This window comes from Poecilia mexicana, unplaced genomic scaffold (assembly GCF_051168715.1).
Source record: "Poecilia mexicana isolate PSO_F unplaced genomic scaffold, ASM5116871v1 scaffold_4, whole genome shotgun sequence".
Lineage (NCBI taxonomy): Eukaryota > Metazoa > Chordata > Actinopteri > Cyprinodontiformes > Poeciliidae > Poecilia > Poecilia mexicana.
Window position 1 is genome coordinate 6777931 of NW_028263373.1, and position 27413 is coordinate 6805343.

The 27413-nt window shown below is 41.5% G+C and overlaps 1 protein-coding gene and 1 pseudogene across 3 annotated transcripts; both read right to left on the reverse strand.

Moving 5' to 3' along the window:
* Positions 1–27322, reverse strand: dnm3a (dynamin 3a). 3 transcript variants are annotated; one of them, XM_014992367.2, is made up of 21 exons: positions 26703–27321; positions 23831–23904; positions 23422–23571; positions 23108–23311; positions 22161–22259; positions 20570–20730; positions 20351–20493; positions 20132–20267; positions 19953–20020; positions 19727–19865; positions 18428–18514; positions 18246–18316; positions 18107–18167; positions 17453–17479; positions 15340–15453; positions 8370–8479; positions 3779–3890; positions 2986–3144; positions 2625–2848; positions 1276–1434; positions 1–232 (listed from the first exon to the last, which is right to left on the reverse strand). In XM_014992367.2, the coding sequence occupies exons 1-21, from the start codon at positions 26861–26863 to the stop codon at positions 199–201; spliced, it is 2493 nt and encodes an 830-aa protein (XP_014847853.2). In that variant the 5' UTR covers positions 26864–27321; the 3' UTR covers positions 1–198. The 3 variants fall into 3 exon arrangements, with proteins under 3 accessions (XP_014847853.2, XP_014847868.2, XP_014847859.2); XM_014992382.2 differs by lacking the exon at positions 1276–1434 and having other exon boundaries at positions 26703–27322; XM_014992373.2 differs by lacking the exon at positions 17453–17479.
* Positions 8500–10359, reverse strand: LOC148159912 (uncharacterized; annotated as a pseudogene).
* Positions 27323–27413: the final 91 nt, after the last annotated feature.

A 27413-nucleotide genomic window follows, 5' to 3' on the forward strand; every position in this document is an offset into this window, starting at 1 on the left:
CACATTCCAGCTTTTAATGGGCAGACACATTATATACAAAACAGGCTCAGGACGGAGTGAATTTTGCAGACATCAGTTCCCAGCGGAGAAGGAAAGAAGCCCAGGAAAAGTGCTTCAGCCGGATTATACATCATGCAGGTCATGGGCGTTTCTTGGTAGTGGTCAACGAGAGCTGGAAGGGAGCTCTGCGGAACGGACCTATTTCACACCTGGGATTGCTGGGGGTTGCCTCCTGGAGGGAAGATCAGACACAATATATCACTGTAGGGTTGGACGACGAGGAGTATGTTTGAGAGAAATCATGTGATGTCAGTCTTTGGTCAGAGCGGTTTCTGTGCATGCAGGGCATGGCGAAGTGAACCTGTTCCAGATTATCTCGCATTTTAACCTCCATCTTGCGAAAAACCAACATGAAATAAACCTAATTGGTCGGAAAAGGGTATACGTTTTCAAAATGTTTGTTCAAATAAAATATGAAAAGCTTGTCATCCATTTTGCACTCAGTCCCTTTTACTCTGAAACCACTTTTAAAAAAGCAAGCGCAGCCATTTTCCTTCTGAAGGCTTCAAACGTTCGTTGCAGACAAAACACAAAAAAATTCAAAGGCTATGAATACTTTTGCGAGACTTATTTCTATTTGCTCATAATTCCAGAAACACTACAATGTGAATGTAGAGAATCCTAAAGAGAGGTTAGTGTGGTTGCAAGAGGCAGTAACAGAAAGACTGAGTGCACGAAAGCACCTAAGGAACCATTGGAGAGCACAGAGGAAATGAGGCAGAGCGAAAAAGAAGAGCCACGCCAAAAGCAGGGGAGGAACCAGCGAGAAGAAATGAAGAAAAAGCACCAGAAAACGGCATATGGAGGAACGGAAAAATAATTGTTACTGCATGAGGGGAAACTCTGAACGGCCATAAAACAAATGCATGCTTGAGGAAAAGGGGAAAATGGGGGGAGATGAATGACTGATGTAAAGATGAAAACTTGACTAAGAACTCAGCCTGTTGTTTCTGGCTCTGGTAGAAAGCTGCAAGAAGAAAAGTCCTGTCTACTGAGGCTGTTGGGAAGGGGGGGTGAATATGAGAAACACATTTTCCAGCAGACCCCCACCCAGCTCAAATATCAAGTCTCTGCCCCTGTGCCTCTGCAGAGTAGCTGGTGATTGTGTACTTGCGCAGAGTGCGTGCCTAAATATCCAGATCTTTCGAGGCCTTCGGGTCAACGTGATACAAAGAGTTGCGTTTTGGGGTTAGGATTTCTCTGTTTCGAAGTCACCTTGGGACACTGGTTGTGATGCGGTTGTGTTGACCGGTGAGCTGCTGGAGACCGTCTGAGGAAGAGTTGGGTCCAGAGGGATTTACACTAGGAGCAGGCGGAGCGTGGCCCCGGATCACCGGCCTGCCAGCGGTCGCCGAGTTTTTGGGGTGTGTTGAGCTGGAGGGAGAAGAGAACCTCAAATAACTTAACTTTCACCCCCTTGTTTCCTGTATCCATGACATCCTGCTGACATTCCAGGCTTTTGTGATGTAAAAATCAAAACGATGATAAACTTTCTCAAACTCCCCCCTGACCCCCCAAATAGAATTAGGTCTCTTAGGATGGGCAAAAAAAAACAAGAAAAAAAAAAAACAATCAGCATTAAGCTGGCTGTAAACGTATGCACACCCTTTGTTAAAAAAACCTTTTGGGTCAGTATCAGTACTCATGCTTCTGTCTTGACCTGAAGTTTTGTCCAAGTCCATCAGATTGTAGGAACATCTCTTGTCCACAGCACTCTTTAGGTAACCCTACAAATTTCCCAGTGAAATTAGCTCTGGACTTTGGCTAGACCATTTTCAAACCTTTTACATTTTCATCAAACGAAGTCATTCTTTTGTTTATTTGGATGTATGTTTGGTCTCGTTGTGAGACCAAGCATACATCCCTTTTTGTTTTTTTTTTTTGCCAAATTTACTTTTTAGAACTGTGGCGTAAAAGTTCAGCTTTGTTTTGGTCACTTTGGAAGAAAAGAATGCCGTCTTATCCAGAAACACGAAGTGCAGGAGATTGGTGTCACATGTACAACACAACCAGTACTTGTTAAGAAGTTTCTGCAGGCCTTTTCTTTGTCTTCTCAGCCTCTCTGGTGAGTTTCTCTCATTTTCTGAAATGTCGTTTTTTTGTTTTGTTTTGTTTTTGTCTGTGTTGTTGTCTCTCATTTATTAGTGGTTGTCTTCTCAGTGCCATGGTCTACATGTGATGCAGTCAGTTTTGTTTTACCCTTGTCCTGACTGATACCATTGCACAATGAGATTCCTTTAAGATTCACTTTAGCTAAAGGATGCAAAGACGTAAATGGAATGAAATTTCTACTTAGAACGCTTACATTTATTTCCTGCTCACCTGTTTCACTCTAACTGCATTCAGAAATCAAAAGCTGCTTTAATAAAGTGTTCACTTATATGCAAGATTATTGCAACTTTTCCTTTTTCTTTCTCGAAGAAGGTGCTTTGTCTTTTGGATTTATGTCCCATATGTGGAAGAAATCTACAATAGGTTATCAAAGTTTAATTTTTTTTTTTTTTACATTATAAAAACCGACATTTCAGCAGCTGCAAGAGCCTCTAAACGCATCAAATTTGTACCTTTGGTGCTGTATCCAGGAAGAGTCTACGGGTGGAGGTAGCGGGGTGGTGAAGGTAGAGGTGGAGATCTCTCCGATGACGGTGAGCGCCTCCTTCAGGGCAGAGTGTTTACGGAGCACTTCCTCGCGGTGTTGCTTCTGCTCCGGTGACTCATCCATCAGAGCCGAGCATTCCCCCAGAGCGTAGAGCTGAGCCAGGAGCTCGGAGCTAATGAACTCCTTCACCTGCACAAAGGGACCGGACACTGATGTGACGAGCCTTAACCGAGGAGGCAAAGCAAATCTGGCTCCGAATTTTAAAATTTCATATGGTGGAAAGCACGAATGACAAACGATTCAACAGTGCGGCCTAAAGAACTTACACTATTGATCATGAGGTGCATAATGGTCTTTGGCATCAGATCCCTCACGGTCTTATAGATGATGCTCATGTAGGAGTCAACCAGGTTGCGGATGGTCTCCACCTGCCTCTCCAGCTGAGGGTCTGTGAAGGTCTGAGCTCCGTTTTCCTGCTCCTCTGCCTGTGTGACACAGGAAACCATTCAGTATACCTGACATACTGACAACACATAGCACAGCGTGAGGTAGTGCGGGGATAAAGTTACTCATAAATGTGTACGCAGTGCAACGTTGTGTCATGTAGGGAGTCGAGAAGAAACACAGTTGACAGAAAAAGAACAAGAGACAAGAATGGGGGGAACAAAAAAGATGGAGGGAGAGAGGAGGGGGAGAAGAGAAAAGAAAAAAAAGTTGAACTGGTAAGGGTTGGAGAGCTGCTGATTAGAAACAGACTAGAACACACACGCTCTCTCTCTCTCTCTCTCTCTCTGTCTCTCTCTCTCGCACACACACACAAACACACACACACACACACACACACACACATGTTGCAGTGACATCACTGACCAAGAATGCAGGCTAAAGAGCCAACGACAGAGCGGGATGGAAGGGGTGGAGGGCTCACTTTTTCACTTTGGCAAAGTGGGGGGGAGTAAAGGGGGAGCATGGAGAGAGAGGGCTGCAGGGTTGTTCCTCGGGTTTAAGGTTAGCAAAGGCAATGGGGTGCATGGGACACAAAGGTGCGGTGCATGCAGGTGGTGCGTCAAAGGTCAGGCTTTGATTTATTTAGGCTAAATCGGGGGTTAAAGTACTGACGGCGTCTCTCTCGGGGTAGACTCCGGCCCGCAGCAGAGATGCCTTCCAGCTGTCCAGCTCCTCCTGAGAGTTACAGGCCAACTCCAAGCATTTGTAGTCCTTGTACACGTTTCTGCAATTCATTATAATAATGTTAGAAGTGGAGAAAAAAAATCCCCCCACACACACACACACACACAAACAGACAGATATTTCAAAATCTCTAAAAATTGTAAACACTGGCTGGTAGAAAATCATTTATACCTTTCATTTTTTGTTTACATGTTACAACCACACGCTGAGGTATATTTCATTTTATGGGATTTCATGTGATAAGCCAACAAAATGCAATGCCCATTTGTGGAGTAGAAGGAGAAAAAAAATCTAAAGGTTTAACTTTTTTTTTTTTTTTACAAACAAAAATCAGAAAAGTGTGAATTTCTTTTCAGCCTCCCTTAGTGTCATGCCCCTAAATAAATTCCAGGACTACGTTTGGCCTTAAAGTCACCTGATCAGTAAATAGAGTCCATCTGTGTGCAATGTAATATCTGTTTAAATCCAGCTGTTCTGTGGAGGCCTCAGACGTTTGTCAGAGAACATCAGAGAACAGCGTCATAAAGACCAAAACACACAGCAGTTAGTAGGGTTAGTTTATGAAACAACTCACAGAAAATTGTTCAGTTTATCATTTGAAAATGGAAAATGCTTCAAGTGCAAACCTAGCAAGACACAAACATCCACCAATAACAATAAGTTGGCCAAGAAGAACATTAATCAGTGAAGCAGTTAAAAGGTTCACGACACCTATTAAAACCTACGCACCAAACAACGGTTGCTCTGCTTTTCACATGTAACACTGTTTAATGTGCTGTCCTCAATTAAATCAATTTGAACTGAATTGAATTAGTGGTGCACTCCATAAATCTGCTTCTGTGAAAGCTGACGTCAAAAGAAACGTACGAGAAGTCCCACTTTGAGTTTTGCAGAAAGAGAGAGAGAGAGAAAGAGAGAGAGAGATAGAGAGAGAGGCAGACAGAAACAGACTTCGTAAGACTTGAAGCTGAGGCAGAGGTTCATCTTCCAGCAGGACAACCTAAACATTCAGCCAAAGCTTCATTTGAATCACTTCAGTTGAAGTGATTCAACTGAATCACTTCGATCAAAGCATATCGATGTGTTAAAATGGCCCAGTCAAAACATGGGCTTAAATCCAATCGAGAATCTTTGAAAAGGTTCGAAAATTAGTGCTTCCAAATGCTCCCTATCCACTCTGACTGAGATTGCGCTATGTTCAAGGAAGAATGGGTCACTTCTAGATCTGCAACGTTGTAAGAGACGTTCCCCTAAACACTTGTAGCTGAAAATGTGGCTCTAATTGATCAGGGAGGTAAATACAAAAATGTAGTTTTACTGTGACAACAACCGGCACTGGAAGACACATACCAACAGATTGAGGTGTATTTGTATTAAAATTATCACGACCGTCGCTGCTTCCCGTGTCAGACACAGTAAATGTCACCAGAACATCTATGTCCTAAGTGTGTTGTAAATATTGCTCCCTATGCTAATAAGTTTTTGAGATTTCAGCCATCGGTCTCAATGGGTAAGGAAAAACTATTATCGAGTCATCAGAAACATATCAGTCGAACAAAATACTGAACGATGTTTACGACCAATCCAATTTACGGCGTGAAGACTCGTGAAGGTCGGGCTGGCCTCCCCCGTGTTCCCTTTGAATGACTGTTGCTGTAATGATTACCGCAGCATGATTGTTCTGTGTAAACCGAAGCTGGGTCAGCTTTAATATGGGAACCGCAGCGGGAGAACAGGCTTCTTGTAAAAAATAAAAATAATTTAAAAAAAAAGCAGAAAATATTTCTGTGGTTGGGCTGCATTCAGCAGATTTACATGAAGCACGGGCTACAGTCAAATCAAGTGTAAAGAGAAGCTGATGCAGAAGAAGACAGAGAAAAAAACATTTTACACAATCTGTGCAAACCGGTTGCGTCAGGAAGCACTAATTATTCCTACTGCTGCTAAAATAGCATGATTTGACTGTTACAGTTATGATAACACTATTATATAATAATCTGATTTTGATGAATAAACTATTGGAAAAATATTGAAGAAGCATCCCCCAAAACTGAATGTGATTTTTAAAGTGCTTGTTATGCAGAAAATTCTAACTGTTTTACTCTCTGCATGGTAGTGTGAGTATGACGAACTGAAAGTAGCTGGTTACAGGATTGGGCTATCTCTTGGGTATGTAGCCTGCAGTCAACTGCTTTACAGACATAGCACACGTATCCTAACGAGATAAAAATTACGATGCCTACCAAACACTTGGAAATAACTTAAAGTTTCGGTATTGCTTTTTACTTTGGAGTGCATTTACTCGATGTTCCCTTAAAGACCAGACTCTTGAAAAAATAAATGTTAACCACAGAAAAGAAGGGCTTAGTTTTAGGGTTGAGAAGATATACAAGAGCTACGACTTTAGTGTTAAAAAAAACAAACAAAAAAAAAAAAACAGGTCATTTTGCATGTTGTTAATATGTTTTAAAAAATGAATAAAGTCAAGTCTAAGCAAGAAAACTCCAAATACTAGAGCGTTAAATAAAAGAAGCACTCTCCATAATAGGAGTGATAGGTGGGGCTCTTTTAGTTTACACACCATGAATGATTTTTTTTCTTGTAAGTGAGGGCAAAACGTGGGAGTCTTCTTTCTGCCAGCTGATCGGCACTGCTTTCCTGTAAGTTGGGGAAAAACCGCACTCACTCACTCACTCACTCACTCATTCTTTCTGTGGCGTCTTATTACAAGGACTTTAAACCGTGGGAACGGTATCGTGTAAAAGATTTTGTGTTTCTTAAATGTATTAAATCCTTGCAACACCTTGATACCGGCAACGGCCCCTCGTGCAAACATTCAAGGACAGTCCTGCACTTAAACAGAAAGACGATTTCTGAATTTCAGCCCCCATAAATTTGCTTGAAAACCTTTTGCTGTTATTTCCATCATGCACCTTCCCACTTTTAAAGCTCATCTTTCCCTTAGCCATTGGTCTTAAACATCCCACCCACTTCAGTCGGCGTTACCGTCTCTGTGCAGCGGCTGTGGAGCCAGCACGGCGAAGTAAGACACAACTTCAGGCCGCGGAGCGGGGCCGTGGCCCATCTGTTAAACATTTTTCTTTAATCGCCCAGTTGTTTTGTTGTTCCTCTCTCACATTCGGAACATGCAGCAATGAACCTCAAAAATGCGAAACCTTTGTGTAAAAAAACAGCAGGAATAAAGACAAGAAACTGGGAAGGCTGTACCAAAAAAATAAACCCCCAAAAAGAGAGAGTTTTATAGAAAGATCAGGAAATGGTCTTTCAGTTTGTGGGCTTATAACTGGTCTATGATGGGTGAGGCTAATATGTCAGGGTGTGGTGGCCTAACGGAGAGGGAGTTAGGCCAACCATGACAATACTGGACCGCTACTATGCTACAAGAAAGACACTAACATCCGTACACATACTATAAATGTTCTCTAGTCTGATTTATCACGTACATCATGATTTCACTCTTGTTATCTTTACTAGCCTCTGCTCTGCTCATGAGGTTTTTATTTTTTTGGATTTTTTTTTTTTCTTTTTCACTCACTCGCTTTGGGAATTTTTGCAGAGCCACAACCGCCTCAGATTTAAAGTTTCCTGAGGTTTTTGATTACTGTCATGTAGGGACAAAGCAACTGCTATGTCTGCCCCCCTCCACACACACAAACACAGAAAGAGAAACAGAGAGCATGAGGTCTCAGAAAGAGGTGGGGAGTGTTCGTGCGCGCGCGTGTGTGTGAAGGGGGTTGGGGCGAGGGGGGGAGGGGGGCGCCACAGGACAGACTCTGACACATTCCTGGCTGATGGCTCTGATACTCTCTCCTGCCTTCTTTCTTCTCTCTGCTCTTCCAATTCTTCTCCCCCCCCCACACCCCGCTCTCCTTTTTGTGGTGAGTCGAGCAATTCTTTCCAAACATGAGCAGCCTCATCTCTGATCCAAGCTCTCTGGCTTTGATTAGCTGCTTAATGAGCCTGCCGTCGGTATGCTGCGGTCCACAGACGCATTCTTTGCGAGGACGCGTACACAAACGCTCAAACGCCTGCGGCCACCTTCAAACTTTGGGGGGTTTTTCTGCGTCCGAATCACAGGGCTGAACGGAATTATAGACAAAGCCCATATGCTTTTGTACAATCAAGCCAGGCTTTGGGTCAGCTCCAGCTCCTAAACACTGTTCTCATTTCTCAACTGCTTTCACTTTTTTCTCCCTTTTTCACACTCATAAAATCTTCCCCTTAACAGCCTGGGACGTACTCTAGTACCCAAATGCAAATGCTTTTAGTTAAAGTGGCGAAGCTGAATGAAAGAGGGTTAGTGCAAGGGCAAATTACCAATCTAACATCTCCTCCTTTTCCTTGCCTGACGCTGTCCACCCTCATAAAATATCACCGACAACTCGAACACACAGGTGACATGAGCAGCACTCCCATTTCTGACTCAGACGCTGACTCACCAAACAAACACAGACACACACATGCACACACACACACGCACAAGTGCACGCACACAAACCTTAACTCCGTGTTGAAGATAGCAAAAACAAATTTGCTGGACATGAAGCTCTTTTCCACATCTCTGAGCTTTAAGTTGTCCAGAGGAAGCATGTACTTCTTCTCCTTCTCCTGGAAAAGAGTGTGGAAAGATAAAATTTGACAGAGGCACGCAGAGTAAAATATGACATCACAAAAAAGGCAACATTAGTGTTGATAGCAAGAGACAACAGAGACTGAGGCAGGTTCATTTGGGGGCTAAAGATAAAAAATTGTCTGGTAGTAAATACATCCCACTCTCTGCCTTAAAGAGAGAAGGGCCAGGAGACGGGAGGGCAAGGAGAGGGGAGGAGGACTTGTTGACTACTGTATTAATAGAGCCCCTCAATTATACAGTACTTTCGCAGAGCTATTTCACATTGGGTAATGTTAGAACCACAAACTTTAACAGATTTTATTCGGGTTTTTATGGAATGGACCAACACCAAGTTGTATTAAACTGTAAATCAGAAAAATGACACTTTAGGTTTAGATTTCCAAAGTTATTTTACAAATACAAATATGAAAGGTTGAGCATGCATTTATAGCGAGCGCCTTTTACTCTGATACGCCGAAATAATGTTCAATGAAGGCCTCAGAAGATTGTGAAAGAACAATAGTGAACATCATGAAGACCGAGGACCACGCCAGGGAAGTCAGAATTAAAGTTCATTTAATGTAGGGCTAGATTGTAAAGAAAAATTCAAAGCTTGTTGTAAAAATGAACTGAGGATTGTTCAAGCCATTCTCCAAAAAAGAGAGGCACAACTGCAAACCTGTAAAGACGTTACTATCTGCCTAACCTGACAGGCCGGAGCACTAATTGACAAAAACAAAACAAAAAACAAAACAAAAATAAAAAACAGGCAGATATCTTTGGAGGCGGGAGGATCTATCAAGAGGATATCTATTAGTTTCTACATAAATGACTATTCTAAAAGGTAAACTATTTGAGGTTGGAAAAGGTTTTAAATTTAGGCAGGAGATTTTTCTACATTTTGGAAGCATTTACAGCTTGAAGTCTTTTTGAAATTGATCCCGCAAGCTTAGCTCACCTATCTGTAGGTAGTTTTTTCCTTTGCACTACTTCACACACTCCATCAGGTTGGATGGAGATGTCTGTGCAGACATTTTACTTCCTGATCTCTCCAAAGATGTTCAATCGGATTCAAGTATGGATTCTGGTTTGGCTCTCCAGGTGAGTTCTGAAAATTATTCCTTTGAGATCTCGGCCATGAGTTTTGGGTCATTGTCCTGCTGAGAAATGAGGTCAAGACTAGTCTGACAGTTCCTGCGGCTACAAAACATTACCGTAGCATAATCCTGCCACCACCATGCTTCACTGTGGGGATGGTATTGACCTGGGGATGAGTCGTGGTTGGTTTTTTTTTTTTTTCAAACATGTTGTGCCTAGCATTCAGACCAGAGTTCAATCTTTGTCTCATCAGACCAGAGAATCTTGCGTCTCATGATCTGAGTCCTTCAGGTGCCTTTTGGCAAACTCCAGAGTTGCTGCCATGTGTCCTTTATTAAGAAGTGTCTTTTGTCTGAACTCTCTACCATACAGGCCTGACTGGTGGATTGCTGCAGGTGGCTATCCTTCTGGGAGGTTCTTCTCTCTCCATAGAGGAACACTGGAGCTCTGACAGAGTGACCGTCAGGTTCTTGGTCACCTCCCTCACTAAGGCCCTCCTCCCCAGATTGTGCAGTTCAGATGGCTGACCAGCTCTAGGAAGAGTCCTGGAGGTTCCAAGATTTTTTTATTAACCAATGATGGCCACTGAGCTCATTGGAACCTTCAAAGCAGCAGGATTTTTTTTTCTGTATCCCTCCCCAGATTTGGGCTTCAAGACAATACTGTCTCTGAGGTCTACAGACAATTTCTTTGATTTCATACTTGATGTTTGACCTCTGACCTGCACCGTCAACTGTTGGACCTTACATAGACAGGTGTGTGCCTTTTCCAAACCAAGTCCAATCAACTAAATTTACCATTTAAGGTTGTGAAAATATCTCAAGGATGATCAGTGGAAACAGCTTAGCTTTATGAGGTGTTATTCCCTTCGCAAATGTCATGTCTTCATTTTCTGCTATTAACGAATTTGCAAAACACATCGAGAACTGTTTTGGCAAATTTTTTCACATTGCCATAATTAAATATTTGTGTGTGGAATTTTGAGGAAAGAGATTAATTATTTGGAATAAGGTTGTAACATAGCAAAATGTGGAAAAAGTGAAGCGGCGTCAAAAAGCTTTCTGGATGCTCTGTACAATCAGTGCTAAATCAGATCAAAGCATAATCGTGTAGCAGAACTGTACAGTCAGAGTCTGGGCCCACGTATAATTGAGAATCTGTGGTAAACTTGAAAACTGACATTCACAGACGCAGATGCAGCAAAGGACCAAAAAAAAATAAAAAAGCACTGAGATGTTCAAAACTGGCTGAGACATACAGCAAAAAACCCTGAAGCTATAATTTCATGTGGTTTTACCAAGTATTGACTTTTTGGGAAACTGAAAGAAAACGGGTGCCACGCCTTTTCAGATTTCTATTAGTAAAACCGTTTGATATCCATGTATCATTTTCCCTCCACACTACTTTGCGATGAACTATCCCATAATATCTCAATAAACTAAATTAAACTTCATTGTTTTAACATGATAAAAAGAGATAAGCACACATTTCAAGGCACTGTTTATGAGATAATTCTTCTGCTGCCCAGTTACTCACTCACAGACAAAAAAGACAACAGATACACCGCAGAAAAGAGCCAAAGAGATGTCTATAAGTTTCTACACTGAGACTCTTGAATGGCAGAAAACAGCTGAAGGAGTTGAGAAGCCGGTGTGAGGAGAACCAGACGGTATGGAGGCAGGGTATGATGTCGAAGTGAAGAGGGGAGGGAGGAAAAGAGGGGAGTACAAAAAAAAAGCAAGAAAGATGCCGGGCCCACATGTGAAAGTCATTACTCAGGACTAAAGCTCTAACACAACATTTCTCCTGAAACGCAGCCCTTCCCCCTCATTCTTCCCCAGCCCCTCTGACTAACCTTGGAGAAGAGGCCTTCCAGAAAGACTAGTCATAGGAACAGCCATGGATGTTGTAAAATAAATAACGACATCCATAGAAAGCTGAGGATGCAGAGGATCTGCTAACTGTCCTGGATGCTCTGTGAGTTAAGAAGTGCAAACATGCGTACTGGAGATTTGACACTACATTTAGGTCTTCCCTCTCTCAGTGCTCCCCTGAACCCTATGACTCTCTTCCTTTTCTCCCCTTTCCTTTTTTTTTCAAAAGAGGCCCACTTCCTGTAACAGACATTGAAAAAAAAAAATGACAGAACGCGATTGGCGCTAGTACAGCAACATCTGGGATCGCTTTAGAAAGAGGGGAGGGGAATGGAGTGAGTATAGGGTGCTCTGATGGGGTAGAAGTAGAAAGTATAGATGTAAAAAGAGAGGAGGAGGACGGATAGGGGATGACAAGAGGGATAGAGGGAAGTGAATTTTACAAAAGTAGACAAGGAAACTTTGAGGAACATGGAAAGCAGAGGAGGCAGTGAAGAAGAAATGGCGAAAAAATCCAGACCACTGCAAAGTTGATTCCCCATGGGTTCCATCAACCCATATATGGCTGCTAAGTTCCTCCCTAACTCTCTCTCCGTCTCTCACTCCCCTTATTTCCTTATGCCTTCCCAGAGTGAACAGGCAGATCTCTGGCTGAATGAGCGAATGTGCCACGTCAAGACTGGATACTAAGCTGGGACACAGTCCTGCGGACAGCCGGCCCGACATACGCTAACGTCCGTGCAGGACAGACACCCACTGGAGTGGATGTCCGATGCACATGAAGACCTCTTACTCCCTCGACCTGGCATCCAGACCGGAGAGCGGGAAAAGCAGCTGAATTATAGAGGAAACTTTTCGCCAACTTGTCCTCTGGCTTCTGGCGGGAGAGCTAGCCGACGACCACTGATGGAAGGGGCGAGGCCGGAGAGAGGGAAGAGAAAACAAGAAAAGGGGTCCTGCTCCGTCATCCCAGTGTTCAGACTACCTGTTCAGGATCTTTCTGGTGTACAGTAGTCTGCACATTGGTTAGACTGTGCATGGAAGAGCATCAACGGCCAAGACATCAGCAGCATCTGCTTGCAAGGACATGACAACTAGCACGTAGTCTTTGCTCGGGCAACTGTATGGTCTAGCATTGTCGTGTTGTGCAAGATGTGCAAATGCTTTCAACAGTCTGTTCAGTTCTAATTTTTGTTACATAGAAATCAGTTCAATGTCAAGACAAGCGATATCGATTTTGTAGATTTTTCAGTTATCGTCTGTAAAAGAGAAGGAATGTCTAAGTCAGAGAGTAAAAGCTAAAGGAAAAGAATTGCATGACTTAAGGTGACTACCATTGTGATAATCCCTTAGTATTAAATGTAAACCTCTTGCATCAAGACTGTACAGCAACCTTTTCGGGTTTTTTTTTAGCTTTTTGTTTGAGTTTCTGCATGTGGATCTGAAATGCAACACAACAGCTCTTAATCATAGCTTTTATTTGCAGTAATGTACCGTATGTTGGTGCATACATGTGTGGAATTCGTCTTCTGTGGTATCGGGGCGGTTTGCGAAGTACTGTGCATCCGAGCTGTGGCGTTTGAAGCCGTCCACTCCTTTTCCTTGAAACTAAAGGATTTGTGATATGGAGCAGGCCTCTCTCACACACACACAGAGGAGTAGCATCTAGATTGAGTGTATATAGGCATGAGCCGTCTGTTTTTCTTCAGGATGCCTGGTGGAGCCCTGGCAGTGAAATGGGTGCAGGAATGTGTGTCTGCTCAGTGTGCTGCTCAGTTTAAACTCTGAACTATTATTCTAGGCCCTCGGTATGAGGTCAAGGCAGGGTACAAATGCACAGAAAGCAGATGCAACGCACAGCTGCAGTTTTTTTTTTTAAAGTGTGGATACTTGTAATTAGCTGACATGAAGATGGTGGGAGAGATGGGAGATGGAGTATTTGCTGCGGAGAAGTAAGGGAGGAGAAAAGGTGGGATTGAGATGGAGGGGCTGGGGAGGGTCACAAAGGGGAGGTCTGCAGCATAGGAGCAGCCATGTGGGATTTCTCTGGGCAGATCTTGGATGCTGGTGTTTGGACAAAGCTTCAGATTTTCCAGCCAGGAATGTGCACAGTCCCAGAGAGACTGCCAACCACAGAGGTGGGGGGGAGGGACGGAGACTTGGGGAGGGGGTGAGCCAGACTGAGAGAGGCAGAGTAAAGAAGGAGTAAAAGGCAACGAAGGCCCAAGAAAAGAGAAAATAAAAGAAGGCAGCAGTCAAAGAAAAGAGAAATGTCTGTGGAGGTAGTGCGTGGGCGGGGGAGTTACGAGGGCGGGAACCGAGCGAGAGAAGAAGCAGAAGTTTTGATTTGTGCAACTCTCTGTACGTGCGTGTCTGCGCGCGGATTGTTCACACAAAGGCCGCGGATCTGATCTACTGTGATAACACGCGTGACTGAGAATGTAATCAGGCCTTCCAAACACAAACAGCTGATAAACCTCAAAACGGGGAGGGGATGCGAGCGTTGACCAAGAACTTGTCCGGCAGTGCCAAAACCCATTGATGCAACTTAGACGCAGATGGTAGCGAATCTGAGTTTTGCAAGCAGCAAGTCATTGTTGTTTTGATGTGACCAAAGGGCGCTTGTATTTATATCATTCCTAGCAGATGTCCTATGAGTAAGTAAATGCTTCGTAAGGTCATACCAGCAGAGGCCTCTCTAACACACACAGTGTGTGTACAATGTGTACGCCTGGGGCTGCATCTGGAACGCTGCGTTCAAGCAATCCACTGTTTATCTGAAAAGTGACCGTGTGTATGTCTGAGTGAGTGTATATTTTTCTCTGCTATTTGCATGCCACTTTGTTTACATCAGAGCCAACATGTGCTCTGTATGCTGTGTATACAACTCAGGCCACTCAGTCTTAGTGTGTGTGTGTGTGTGTGTGTGTGTGTGTGTGTGTGTGCGTGTGCGTGTGTGTATCTTAGTTTGGCTTGGGGCAGCTCCAGCTGTGTCAAAGTGAGCCGCTCCAAATGCCTAAACTCCCAGAAGAGGAAGAAAAGGAGGAGTAAAGGGGGGACGAACGAGGGGGAAACTGGGAGGAAGACGGGGAAGCTGGGGGTGTCGGAGGAATGAATGGGTGAAATGGTGGGGGTCAATTGCAGGTCCAGGTGGCAGGAGAGGAGAGCAAAGAGTTAGATGGACAGAGAAAAAAAAAACTTCAAGAGCATCTTGAAGTTCTGCAAGTTATGCAGTCATAACTTTTCTGAAGAGACAGAGACCTTAATTAGCTATTTAACATGGTCTTCAAACTATTCAGCCATGGCATATGCAAAAGCATGCTACGTGAATGCTCAACAAACCACGTTATTTGAAATTCGATTAGGAATGAAGTCAAATTTCATTAGCATTACTATTATTTTTTCCTAAGTTTTAGGGTGTTAATTGGAATCTTTGCTGCTATGCTTTTTTTCCCCATCTTTTCTGATCGACATCCCAATACTCAGGCCGTCCCTTCTTCCAGCGTCATCAGCAGTGACCGGATGAGACTGTTGTGGTGTGTCTGCCTGTCTACACTTGCTGTGCAGACCTTCTGCTCCTGTACAGCAGGCACAGACAGGCAGACAGATGGCAGCCCCACTGACATCAGAACGGCTTGACCACCTCTTCAAGCTGTGATCACAAAAGTAATAGCTCGTCACTCTGTCTAATTCCCTGTGCTTAACCACTTCAGCATACTGCTCCGAGCTGTGATGTGTGCTAATAAACTTTGGGTGAACTGACTGGACTGCTGCGTTTTGGTTTGACTATTGTGAGTTAATTCTAAAACCTGTAAACGGGTTTCTTGTTTAATGAACATGCAAAAAAATAAAAAATAAAAAAATGTGAACATCTGGGGCCTCACCTCTCCATCTTTGTACCAGGATAGGCTCTCTGTAGAGAGGATGAACCAAAACTCCTTGGCTCCACCTTTCATTATGCCAATGTTACTGATGGTGAGCCAGCCCTTTTGTATGACCTGAAAATCAGCCAAGAACAAGAAGCTGAGAAAGTACAATGACAACACCGCGGAAATGTTGACAGGTTTGGCTTGTTGGAAGCAGTGAGACGCTAAGCAAAGGAAATACGGCGGGGAAAATAATAATTGACCATCTCCGTGTTTTTTTCCCTCAGTAAATATATTTCTAGTGGGCACGCTGAGACTCACACCAAATGTTGGTGACAACCCAGGCAATCAATCAATAAATAAAAAAAAACACCAAAAACATTTCAGAAAATATTTGTAATGAAGTGGGAATAAATGACAAAAGAACCAAAAGAAAATGAGATGCAAAGACTTATTGAAAGCAAATAAAATATTTCAAAAAAAATTACTGCATCATATAAATTCAAACTAACATAAGTTGATTCAGATCTAAATGGGTGCCAAAAACATGCTTCTTATTATCAAAGTATCTCACAAGAAACATATAATAATAGCTAACAGTACAGAATATCACAACATTGTTTTTGGAAAAAATACAAATGATACAGGTTGTAGGCATAATTCTAAATTTCTAAATGTTGGATCATAATCTAGAAGTGAAAAAAAAAACATTAACCAGCAGCAACTGGATTCTCCTTGTGAGATTTCAGACAGTCAAAAAGAATAGTTAGAACAGCTGTAAAGAGAGCTGCCTATGGCAGAGAGCTTCATAAAAACCTGGACTCAGCAGTTACAGTTTTTCCATAAAAACTATAAGCTTTGTATTTAACTATAATGATTTCTACATAAACTCACTGCACAAGACTCCACTGCGGAAGAAAAATTATGTTGTAGCTTGCTACAAAATATTTAGAGAAGTTAATTTAATACCTTCTGGATATATCTGTTATGGATCATAAATGGAGCAGGAACATAACTGCACATCGCCCCAAAAACCCTGTAACAACAGTAAAGTTTGGAGGTGGGAATATTATAATATCGCTGTTTTTCTGCATGTAGTTCTAGCATGGCAGGCTTTCATATAATTAAAGAAAGATTTAATGTTACTTAAATGTTCGCGATAAGAATGTGAAGATAAAACAACAGTGGTGGATTTGTTTCAGCTAGATAATGAGTCCGACCACAGAGCCGAGTATAGTTTTAAATGGTTTCAGCTAAAGAAAATGAAGCTGCTCAGTGGCCAAGTCAATCACCAAAAAAATCCAGTGGAAAGAACTTAACACTTGAGTGCATAATTCTGGAGTTTGCGTCCCATTATTATTAATTTATTCAATTATTTTTGATTTCTTTGTATGTGTGTATCGTTGGGTTGTCCCGACAACTGGATCTGTTTAATTTCATGTCAACTGGCCCTTTCAGAAATAAATTAACTTGAAAAAAACACCAGATAGCTTCAATGATTATTCTCCCCACAGTAACACAAAGAATAGACCTTGCTGGTAGAAAAAAAAACAGTAAACCAGTTTATTAAACCTAAGAGGAAAAAAGAAGATTTTGCAAATTAGTAAGTTGTAAAATGCATCACATATGTTTTCTGATATTGCCTGGTACCCAGAATATTTTACCACCAGTTAGGTTTTAGTAATCAAAGGTTTATTAAACAGATAAAGACTTTGTAGTAAGCAAAGACAGGAGTACCAGCTGATCTGAGAAAAAAAAAACAGGAAGAAAGAGTTCAGCATGGGTGACAGACAATGCACTGTAGAGGAAAGATGTGCCACGAGTAAAACCAGAGGAAACAGGACATAATGCCATGATGTGGCATATACATCCTGCAAATAGGAAAAACCTTGCATAACATCTGTAGATATTTTAAAAATAAGAAAAGAACAAGCACATGCATATCGTTACGGTAGGGCAGTGTAGGCATTGCGACTGAGAAAAATGTGAAGAAGGTTCAACAGAAGCAGCATGCTGACCCCGAAGCCCTGGAGCCTGAATCTGGCATACAAATCTTCAAAAGAAGCAGCGGCAGTGAAAAAGAAAAAAAAAAAAAAAAAAAAAAACAGCTAAAAAAAGATTTGTCTCCTACTATTCGATTCGAGCGAAACACCACACCCTGTAGAAAAGCAGAAGATAAAGTACCACCATTAACTCGGCTTTTTTTATCTACAGCGTTTTTGAGGATTTTTCGTAGATGCTGATCCTTTCTAAGCTAACTACTGTAAAAGCTCTGTGATAGATTGTGCAAGAGAGCACGACGTTCTTTTTTTTATTTTCCCCAGGCCGTAGTTACAATCTGCTGCTGTTGAACAAATACTGTCAGCTTCATACGTCAAGGTTCCCGATGCAAGGCACGGGAAATGTGTTTTCCATTATTCCTGCTTTTGCATAAATGTGTTACGAATAAATCATAGCAGACTGGGACAAAAAAAAAAAAGTCTTCATTTCTGGGAAAATTCAAAAACAATTATGGTTTCATTGCAGGACCTAAGACTGCAGTTCATACAAAACAAGTTGAAGCTACCAGAACAGAACAACTCCCATCAATAACGCACGACATAATAATAAAGCTTTAGATGTGGCAAAACATAGAAAGATTAAACAAATCCAAATTCACTGTAAAATAATAGAATATTACAAGGTAGTTCAGTGGAAAATCTCTTTAAAAAGCATGTTTGATCCGTCTTAATTTCTGTGAAAAACGGCAAGCAACAAGAAATGAACAAATCTGCTTAAAACTCACCTGGTTCCTTGCAATCTGTACTGACAAGTTCATATTGCTTTGGCTGTTCACTTGCTGGGAGCTGAGAGGGATACATAGCAGATATTCTCACTCCTTGTTTCAACTTCTATTTCCCAATAATACAAATTCAGCAACTCACTTAGTGAAGCCAATAAAGTCCTCGTGTTTGGTGTTTATGTAGGCAAGCTGGATGTCAATAAGCAACAAGACCTAAACAGAGGAGACATTAATCAGAGAAATGGGCCGTTATGCACGTTGTTATTTCAGCTAAATTACCTAAAATATTTTCCTTTGCACTGTGTAAGTGTGTGTGTGAACAACCTGGTCTCTGCATTTATTTTCCTGCTCTCGGATTTCAGTGATAATAATCCTCTCCGTCTCTTCTCGCAGTTGGGGAAAGGCGCTGAGCTGTGTGGAAGAAACAGAACGGAAATCACATACGACGGCGGCTTTAAATGTACGACGAACGCACACCAGACATGCAGAGTGCCTTTCAAACGCATTCATAACCCCTTTAACGCCGCCGCATTATTTTTTAGCGATATGACACACAAACCCCGATGTAGTTTCTCTGGATTTTATGTGACAATCTGAACCAGAGTAGGACAAGTGGAAGGAAAATGAGACATGTTTGAAAAAAAAGTTTGTTTAACAATTTTTTGTCTAAAACAAGAGGGCAAGGATTTGATATTTGATTTGAAATATTTCAGGTATCTCTGGCTGTAGATTTATGTTGTACTGCTGGAAAGTAGAACATTTGTCTCAAGTCTTTCAGCTCCATTCATCCTCCGATCATCTTTTATCGGAGGAAAACAGATGATCCCAACTGAAAACATGGTATCCCCGCAACATAATGCAACCTCCATTGTATTTTACTGCAGCAACAGTGTGTTCCAGGTTAGTTTTAGTTTTCCTCCACACAAACAGTCCAGAAGACTTTATTTTGGTCTAATGTGGCCAGACTACCTTCTTTCACAGGTTGATGTGTCCCCTGTATGGCTTGCGGAAAACTTTAAGTGATAAGTCTTCTGACTTTCTTCTTGCCACTCTTCCGTAACGTTCAGATTTGTGAATTACAGGACTAATAACTGTCCTGTTAACAGATTCTTCCCCTCTTAGCTATGAATCTCTGCAGCTGCAAAAAAGTAATGATGGGCCTTCTGACAATTTCCCTCTGTTTGTCTGCATTGTCAGTTTTCGGAGGGCAGCCATTTGTTCTTAGGTTTCCAGTTGTTCCATATTCTCTACCTTTTTGATGATGGATTTAAGAGCGAGTCTCTTCTTTTTTATTTATTTATTTTTAATTTAACACTATATTAAATGTTCCCAGAACCTTAATGTTAACCTGTCTGCTGCGTTCTGTTGTCTTCATGATGTGTTTGTTCTCTTAAGTTCTTTACAGAAAACTGTGATTGAACTGCACAAGGATGGATTTCATTTATTACTTAGGTGATCTTCTAAGCCAATTGGGTTGGGCTGGATTTTATTTAAAGGTATCAGAGTTAAGGGGGCTAAACACAAATGCACACCACACTTTTCAGATTTTTTTCCCTTTCATTTTTATAAAAAGAGAGAGTTTAATGGGTCTGAACACATTTGCAAAGTACAGTGTTTACATACCTTGCTAATACACTGGTAAACAGTCGTAATCAGTTCCTGACTGACCATGTCAATGAATTTAATGCACGGCCCTTTAAGACTTGTTATCTGTTTCTTTACTATGGCTTCAAATGCCATGTCAGGTGTAAACAAGCCTGTCCTGTGAGGGGAGAAAAAAAAAACATAGAATTATATTTTGGAACTGAAGACTACAAATGAGGAAAGGGGGCTGAACTCTGTACTGCACCTGACTCCATGTATGTTTCGGATGGCATAGTTGATCTCCTGGCGGAGCTTCCTCTCGTCAGACTCAATCTTGGTGAGGACATCACACCATTAGAATTCAACATTACAGCTACTGAGGGTCATAACTTATCAGAGAACAGTTGTATAGCCGCTTGCCAAGCGCAACTCAAACACACATACCTTGACCAGCTCATTGGGGAAGCGTTCGTGGAAGATTTGGTTGATCCTAGCGCCTCCAGAGAGTGTCACTGTGTCCACTTTGTCACCGGACCCTTCGATTAGCTTCTCAAAGTCAACAGCCAAACGCTGAACCAACCTAAAGACAGAAAAACACACTGGACATCCACATACGCATCAATTAGAAGGCGCACGTAAGAATAAACACAAAGAGCGACTGACTGTAGCAGCGTCTTGGTCCTGCGTGAAGCGTCGTCTGGACTGAACTTCTTGTATTCTTCAGCCTTTCTATTCAAGGCCAGAAGCTGGCTCTGTAGGTGGCTGCGAAAGGCCGGCAGCGCTTCCCGGATGTGGTTTGTCAGTTGCTGCAAACAAGTACTGTCAATGCTCAAGTGCAACGCGTTTCTGATCCCAAGTAGGCATGCGGGAATTGACGTTAACCTGGTTGAGTATCCTTTGTAAATATGGGGTCCCCATGCGTTCAGCAATGTGTTTGTAGGCTGGATGGGACATAAAGAAATCTCTCTCTGATTCCAGGGCTGTCATGATGTCCTTGTTCCCATCAATGTCCTTCTGGCTGCGGTTCACAATCCCTATGTAACCTGGAGGAGGGAGAGGTAAAGCACAAGCAATGAGCATCTGGTCACTGTAGGCTACACCAACAATGTAGTTCTTCACGTCACTTGAACTTTTTCACCCCTGTAGACGTTACATTCACAAACTTTCATGATTTAACCTGGTTGTCAGTAATTGTAAATGTCAGTAATTAAAAGGAAAATGATATGTTTTGTGTAAATAAGAAATTATTTTTAAAAATGTGGAGCAAATATTTTGTGGGTATAGCCACTTTGACTTATACATACATCTAAATCAATTGCAGTGCAAACTACACCTGTGAGTAGTTTAATGTTAGTATAAGTAGCTATTCAGTGAACCCCCCCAGAGGTTTGTTAAGTAATAAAAACAATACTCCAAGCTTCAATAACTCACAGAGAACTGTTTAATTTATCTAAAAATGGAGTGTGGCATAACTGCAAAAACCCTGTCAGCAATATAACAGTTTGGGTCAAAGTCTTTTCAACAGACAAAATGGCCCAGTCAAAATCTAGACTTCAAATCCAAATGATCGTCTGTGGCAATATGTGTGAAAAAATCAGTTGTTCTTCATCCAGCCTGACTAAGCTTGAGCTGTGAGCAACAATTTCAGCTTCCAACCAAATGATACAGACACACCCCAGAAAGAGATACAGCTTTCTATTGCAGAAGGTGGATCTGCAAATGTATTGCCTCAGGGAGACTGAATTCAAAAGCATGCCACACTTTTTAGATTTTCATTTGTAAAACACCAGCAAAAATTGTAACCTTGCATCATTTTCTTTACAATAATGTACTATTTCGTGTATGATAATCATATAAAATTTACAACATGCTAAAGTTTGCAGTTGTAACATGACATAATGTGGAAAGGTTTGAATGGTGTGGACACTTTTGCAAGATAGAAAGTCTTCTCATGTGAGACAAATTCAGCTCGGAACTTTTCCCTTACAGCCATTTTTTTCTCCCCATTATGACAACAGTGAGAAATTTGTGTGTATGTATTACAGAGGGGCATGTTGTATGAAGTGGGCCAAATCCCTGACTTAGAAAAAGTGATAGATGTAATAGCAGGAGACTTCAAATGTAATGCTCAGCTCAGTGCTGCTACATGAGCACTTATACCAGTGGGCTCCCATGGCTAATGGATTTCCACTGCAGGAGAAGCATGAAGGATCCCAGCAACTGGAGATGCTTTACTCATTCTGCACATAGACACACTCTCTCCCTCACACACTCAAAACGCCTGCAGTCTACATTGTCCACATTTCTCACCCCTAACCACTCAACAGCAACGTAGATTGTTACAAAGTACAAATGTATGCGTGTAGGCATGATCTACACACTATTTCAGTTATAATAATAAAAAAAAGTGGCTAAGACTGGAAGTGTGACAAATTATTCAAAAATAAAAGATAATTTCTTTTTGTCAACAAACCTCTGCGTAAGGGGAGCAACCGGTTTTCTAGTATTTCCTTAGCATCAGTTCCTTTATCCATCAGATCCAGCTTTGTGATTACACCAATTGTCCGCTGACCTAAGGCGAGGTAAAACAAAAAACTATATTTATTTATTTATTTATTTATTTTTTACAATATATAATATCAATGTTATATCAGCTTTCAAATACATTCTTAAACTTTGGCCAAAATATATATATTTTTTATTAATCAGGAGCATATTCTTCTAAGATATGCTAATTTGTTTTCACACAGTGTCATGGTTTGTTTGTTTGTTTATGTGAATCCCCATTAGCCATTGCTGTAACAATGGCTACTCTTCCCAGGGTCTACAGCATCAAAAAAATACATTTATCACAAAAACAGTTACACACACTTAACATAATATTAGAAACATAATATAATGATTCATAATGCACAATTATTGTTGTATTTTTCCACTAAGATTCCCTATTGCACATATATCTCTGGAACTAGCTTTCCTGTTCCATCTGTAAGAATAAATCAGCAGCAAAGCTATTCTACAAAGGCAGCCTCTGCAATAAAGCTTTAAATGGCTTACTGCCTCAGTCCTAGTTTTTTGCTATCAATCGTATTGACTTTAAGTGTTTTGCTCAAGATTCCATAATGTCCAGGCCTGTCTCATTATTTTTTTTTTATGATTCTGTTTCAACAAATTCCTTTTTGTCAGTTTCAAGTTATTTCACTGTCCAGTGTGCTTTTCATCTATACTGGCTACTAATCAGCTGAGCTTGGTTAACCAGTGTTTGTCAGTAGGGGAATCTTTAACACTTTCATTGGTCAACATCATTTCTGGTACTCCATTTGCTGGGGATATGTAAACACAATCGAGAGTTTTCAATCGAAAACAAGAACTTAATCAGTCAAAAATCTGCCAGTCATCCCCCAGATAGATGCAAGTTACCTTGCGGGTCGACGTCTTTGGCCAGCTTAAGTGCATCTGAGTTAGCCAGGTCAGTGTTAGCGGGCGTGACAGCCAGAATAAGACAGTTTTCCTTACAGATGTACTGCATGATTATGTCTCGTATCTGGTACTCTATGTCTGCTGGCTGGTCTCCCACAGGTACTTTGGTGATGCCGGGCAAGTCCACGAGAGTCAGGTTCAACACTTTAAGCACAGAAATAAACACACACAGGTCACAGCTATACCAGCTATACCAGATATATGGTATCTAGTGGACAGGTAGTGAGTAACACAGGAAAAACAAACTGCGTTACCATGAGGTGAGTAAATCTTGAGGGTGATGGGGACAGGAGAGATGCCTTTATTTGATCCTGTGAGTCTGCGTGTCTCCGACTCAATTTCCCTGCGGATATCACCGAAATCTGTGAACTTCCTTCCCTTGCAGTGGAAGAATTCCCCGTATTCTTGAAGGACACGGTAAGCAAAAGAAACATCAGTGAAACAAGCGCGACGCCATCAGTAGATGTCTGCTTGACTCTCGTCATCACCAACACAGTGCTAAAGCAATTCTACTTCTATTTGGAAGCATTTTATTAAACGAGAAAAAGCAAAGGAGTGTTTAACACAACTCCAGCCTTTTAAGGTATAACATGTACTGCCATCTAGTGGTAACAGGGAGGACGTACTAGGGAGTGACACATGAACTGCATCTGTGATGTTTACCTGCGCTTGAGTTTAGGAGCTGAAGGATCAGCGGTCTCCGTGTGACAATTCCTGAACCCCGTGGAAGGAAGTCTCTGTTAGGCAAGGAAGACCGATTTTGAAAAAATAAAAAAATGCAGACACACCCACACATACACACACGCGCACACACACAGACAGACAACAGGCAAGCAGCAGTTTCAGAAACATGTTTTTTATTTGGAACAAACCAAGCTATGACAATAACTGCTATGATGATATCATGATTTCCTAATACGAAGCGTCATACAATTTACATAGCACTGGCAGGACAAACTTGATGACAAAGACCACAAAAATGGTTTTCACCAAACGTACAGATTATTACTTGATGAAAGTGACGCAGAGGGTGCAAAATAACCCTCCCCTTTCCTATTAAAATCCTATTCAGGAAGTTTGTTTTACTACATCCTGTTGCCGGTCAGACAGCTTCTGAGGTCCACTACAGAAAGGATTGTCATAACACAATCCTGAAACAAAGGCCTGCAAAACAGGGCTAAAATATCAACATGGACACAGATGGGAACTGGTGTGTTCATCACAACTGCTGCTTCAGTTTGCTTTGTAACCTATTCAAACAACCACGCTATTCACCAAGAGAGAAGTAGTATTTTTAAAACCATGAAATCTTTCATCCGTCTAGGGAAGATGGGACAAAATAAGGCTTTGTTCGGGCTGTTTTTACTCATATGAATAACTTGTAAGCTGACTACGATTGTGCTCCAGGAGTCACGTTGACCTCAGTCCTCATTACCGCCTTCAACAAAGCCTGCGTGCGAGATAAACTGCTGCTCTGAGTGCCGTCACAACGCCACGCCTGGCATCCACCACTTCACACTGGCAAACATGTCCAGGACGCTCTGTCGGACTCCATGATGTAGAACACACAAACACTGGGAGATGCCTGAAATATCCGTTTCACTTGGTCGCTGAGAGGCTCTTATTGCTTTACTTTAGACCATATAAATCACCCCACAGTACTTTACAAATTTATGCATATAAGACTTGCAGTATCAATAGATTTGATTTTTTTTTTTTGATAGAGGATTAAAGGAATAGAAGACAAAAAATTAATAAAGATCCAGAAGTAGTTCTGAGAGTGATCAATAACAACAAACATACAGATTTTTGAAGGACAAATTGCTGATAAACTGACCCACAAAAGGGTGACGACTCAAACACCAGCTAATAAATGTCCATCCTTCCCACAAGTCATGAACTTCTCTAAATAAAAAGAAAATATTCAGAGTGAGACACTTTTAAAACAGAAAGCAGAAAAATCTAAACTAAATAGTGACAAATTAGGCAGAAGCTTAGATCATATTCATTAGACCTTTTCTATTCCTCATCACTCCCTACACTTCTGTTTACGCTGTAAATTAAGAGCATTAAATTATTGCCGTTCAGAAGTATTTAATAAAATGTAGCAGTGGTGCTTTTTAATATTGGTGGTATGGCTTTAACGCAGTTAAGTCCAGAAATAGCTTTCCATTTCCTACTTGCATGTCCAGTCAATAGGAAGCAGGCACCACCTATGCTGTGCACAGTGGAGGAAATATTGCTGTTGGCATATGTTACTGAAGCTGGTATATGATTTGGAAATTGAAGCGCTGTTTAGATAGCACAGACATTTTACCATCTCTAATTCAGCATCTTGCATATTTAGACGAGTAAGATGTCAAAATTTTTGGAAATACCAAAGAGAATTTGAAAGCTTCTTATGGCATTGTTTGCCACTTTATATTATTGAGAAGGCTTATATTGAAAGCAATATATTTGGAAAAGGGGAATTCAGATTTTTTTTTTTTAATGTTTCTGACATGATACATAATAAAATGTGTTGGTGGAGCAGTTGTTAGGACGTACGCTTTGCAGCAAGGAGGTTCTAATTTTGAATCTTCGCCTGTGCCCTTTCTCTATAGAGACTTAATGTTCTCCACATGCATTTGAGTTTTTACCAGATACTGCAGTTTTCTTCCACTGTGTCCCGGCACCTTGCAAATGCAACTGGTATAGATAATGGACATATAAATGTGGGGTTTTTTTTGGTGCAAAAGTGTGTGAGGCAGGCGTACAATTCAGGTTAGAACCAGCAATACTAGATTGTGTAAGGCATAGCATTTATCCTTTGTCTTTTCAGTCTTCCTCCAAGTTCTACCAAGAAATGGTAATTCATAATTAATAAAGTGCCAGAGTTTCTTCTCTGTATGGCTTTACGTCAATAGAAACATCAGTTAACTAACTATAATACATGTCAAATTTCTTACAGCATATTATTAGATAAGCATAAATAAATCCCAAACATAAGGATGTGATGAATAACTTAGGCTGAAAAACTAACCCCACCTGTGCACTTTTCCACATTTTCAAACTTATGCAGTGGGACAACCAAGAGGTGGTCGGGAATGGACACCTTATGATGTTAGTACCTCCGCTCCTAATATTTTAATGCATGGCTTTTAGGGAGAGGAATAACATTCTTCTGTGAATATAGATATTCATGTAATAGGAACAGTAATTTAGCATAATTGACAACTTTTTGCAGGAATTTAAAAATGTCCTAACATATCAAAACAACACACCAAATCAGCTGATTTTTGGTGTGTTGTTACTAATAAACACAGTATACAAATTATTAGGTTGTTTAAAATGTAAAGGTTTTTAATTTCCAACAGAACATACAAATACATAAACTTGAAGTTCTGTTTTGGCTTTTTGTTTTAGTCACTCCGAGATTCCCCCTTCATTCTGGATGCGCCCCTGCAGATAGTGAAACTCCACGTGGAGTGATTCACGCACAAAAGGTTTTTTTTTTTTTTTCTTTCTGTTAACAGTTGAGTGACGATGATCTTACCTGCCAACAAAGTTTTCCAGCACGGAGCTCTTACCCGCGCTCTGGCCGCCCACCACGGCGATCTGCGGCAGGTGGAGGCTGCAGCTCTGTCCCACGGTGCTCAGAGCTTCCTGGAGCCGGTTGACCAGCGGGATCAGGTCCTCCATCCCACGGTTGCCCATCGCAACGAGGGCTGCTACCTGTCCAGCCCCAACTTTCCTGTTTTCCGCCCCTTTCTAGTCAACGCCACTCGACAGCGAAACTACCATATTTTAATGTTACTCGGGGTTATAAAGTCTTTATGAAGTGAAAACATAAAAACTTAAAGCATAGTACACACGAACAGGGCTGCTGCTGCTTTTTCCAAGGCAGGACCAGCCGTTAGCACTTCAGAGTAAAGAAAGTAACGTCGGTCCTTGTCGTTGTCAAAGAAAGAATATTCCCTATAAAGTTCGCTAAAGACATGTTTCTTCACTCAAACTTTAAAAAATTTGTAGTGTTTCCTCTCCTCAAAACTCTGGACAAGTTTCCGTAGTTCCCCCTCTTCCCTAAGTTAGCTCCATGGAAAACAAAGTAGGAACGTTCTGCTTTGACAGCTAACGGAATGAAGTTTTCTGCGCATGCGCACAAGCGAACAAATCTGCCTCCCCTGAGGAGCCCTTCCTCTGACCCCTTCCCACCTCCCCCGAAATAAGAAGACAGACAAACTTTGTAGCCAATTAGCTAACACCT

What these genes read in the sequence shown, in the direction of transcription:
- dnm3a (XM_014992367.2), bottom strand. Translation starts at nt 26,863, where the DNA reads ATGGGCAACCGTGGGATGGAGGACCTGATCCCGCTGGTCAACCGGCTC. An exon ending in TGTTTCGCTCGAATCGAATA is followed by an intron (nt 15,454 to 17,452) that starts GTAGGAGACAAA and finishes GCTGATTTTCAG; the next exon opens with GTCATACAAAAGGGCTGGCT. An exon ending in TCTACCCCGAGAGAGACGCC is followed by an intron (nt 3,145 to 3,778) that starts GTCAGTACTTTA and finishes TGTGTCACACAG; the next exon opens with GCAGAGGAGCAGGAAAACGG.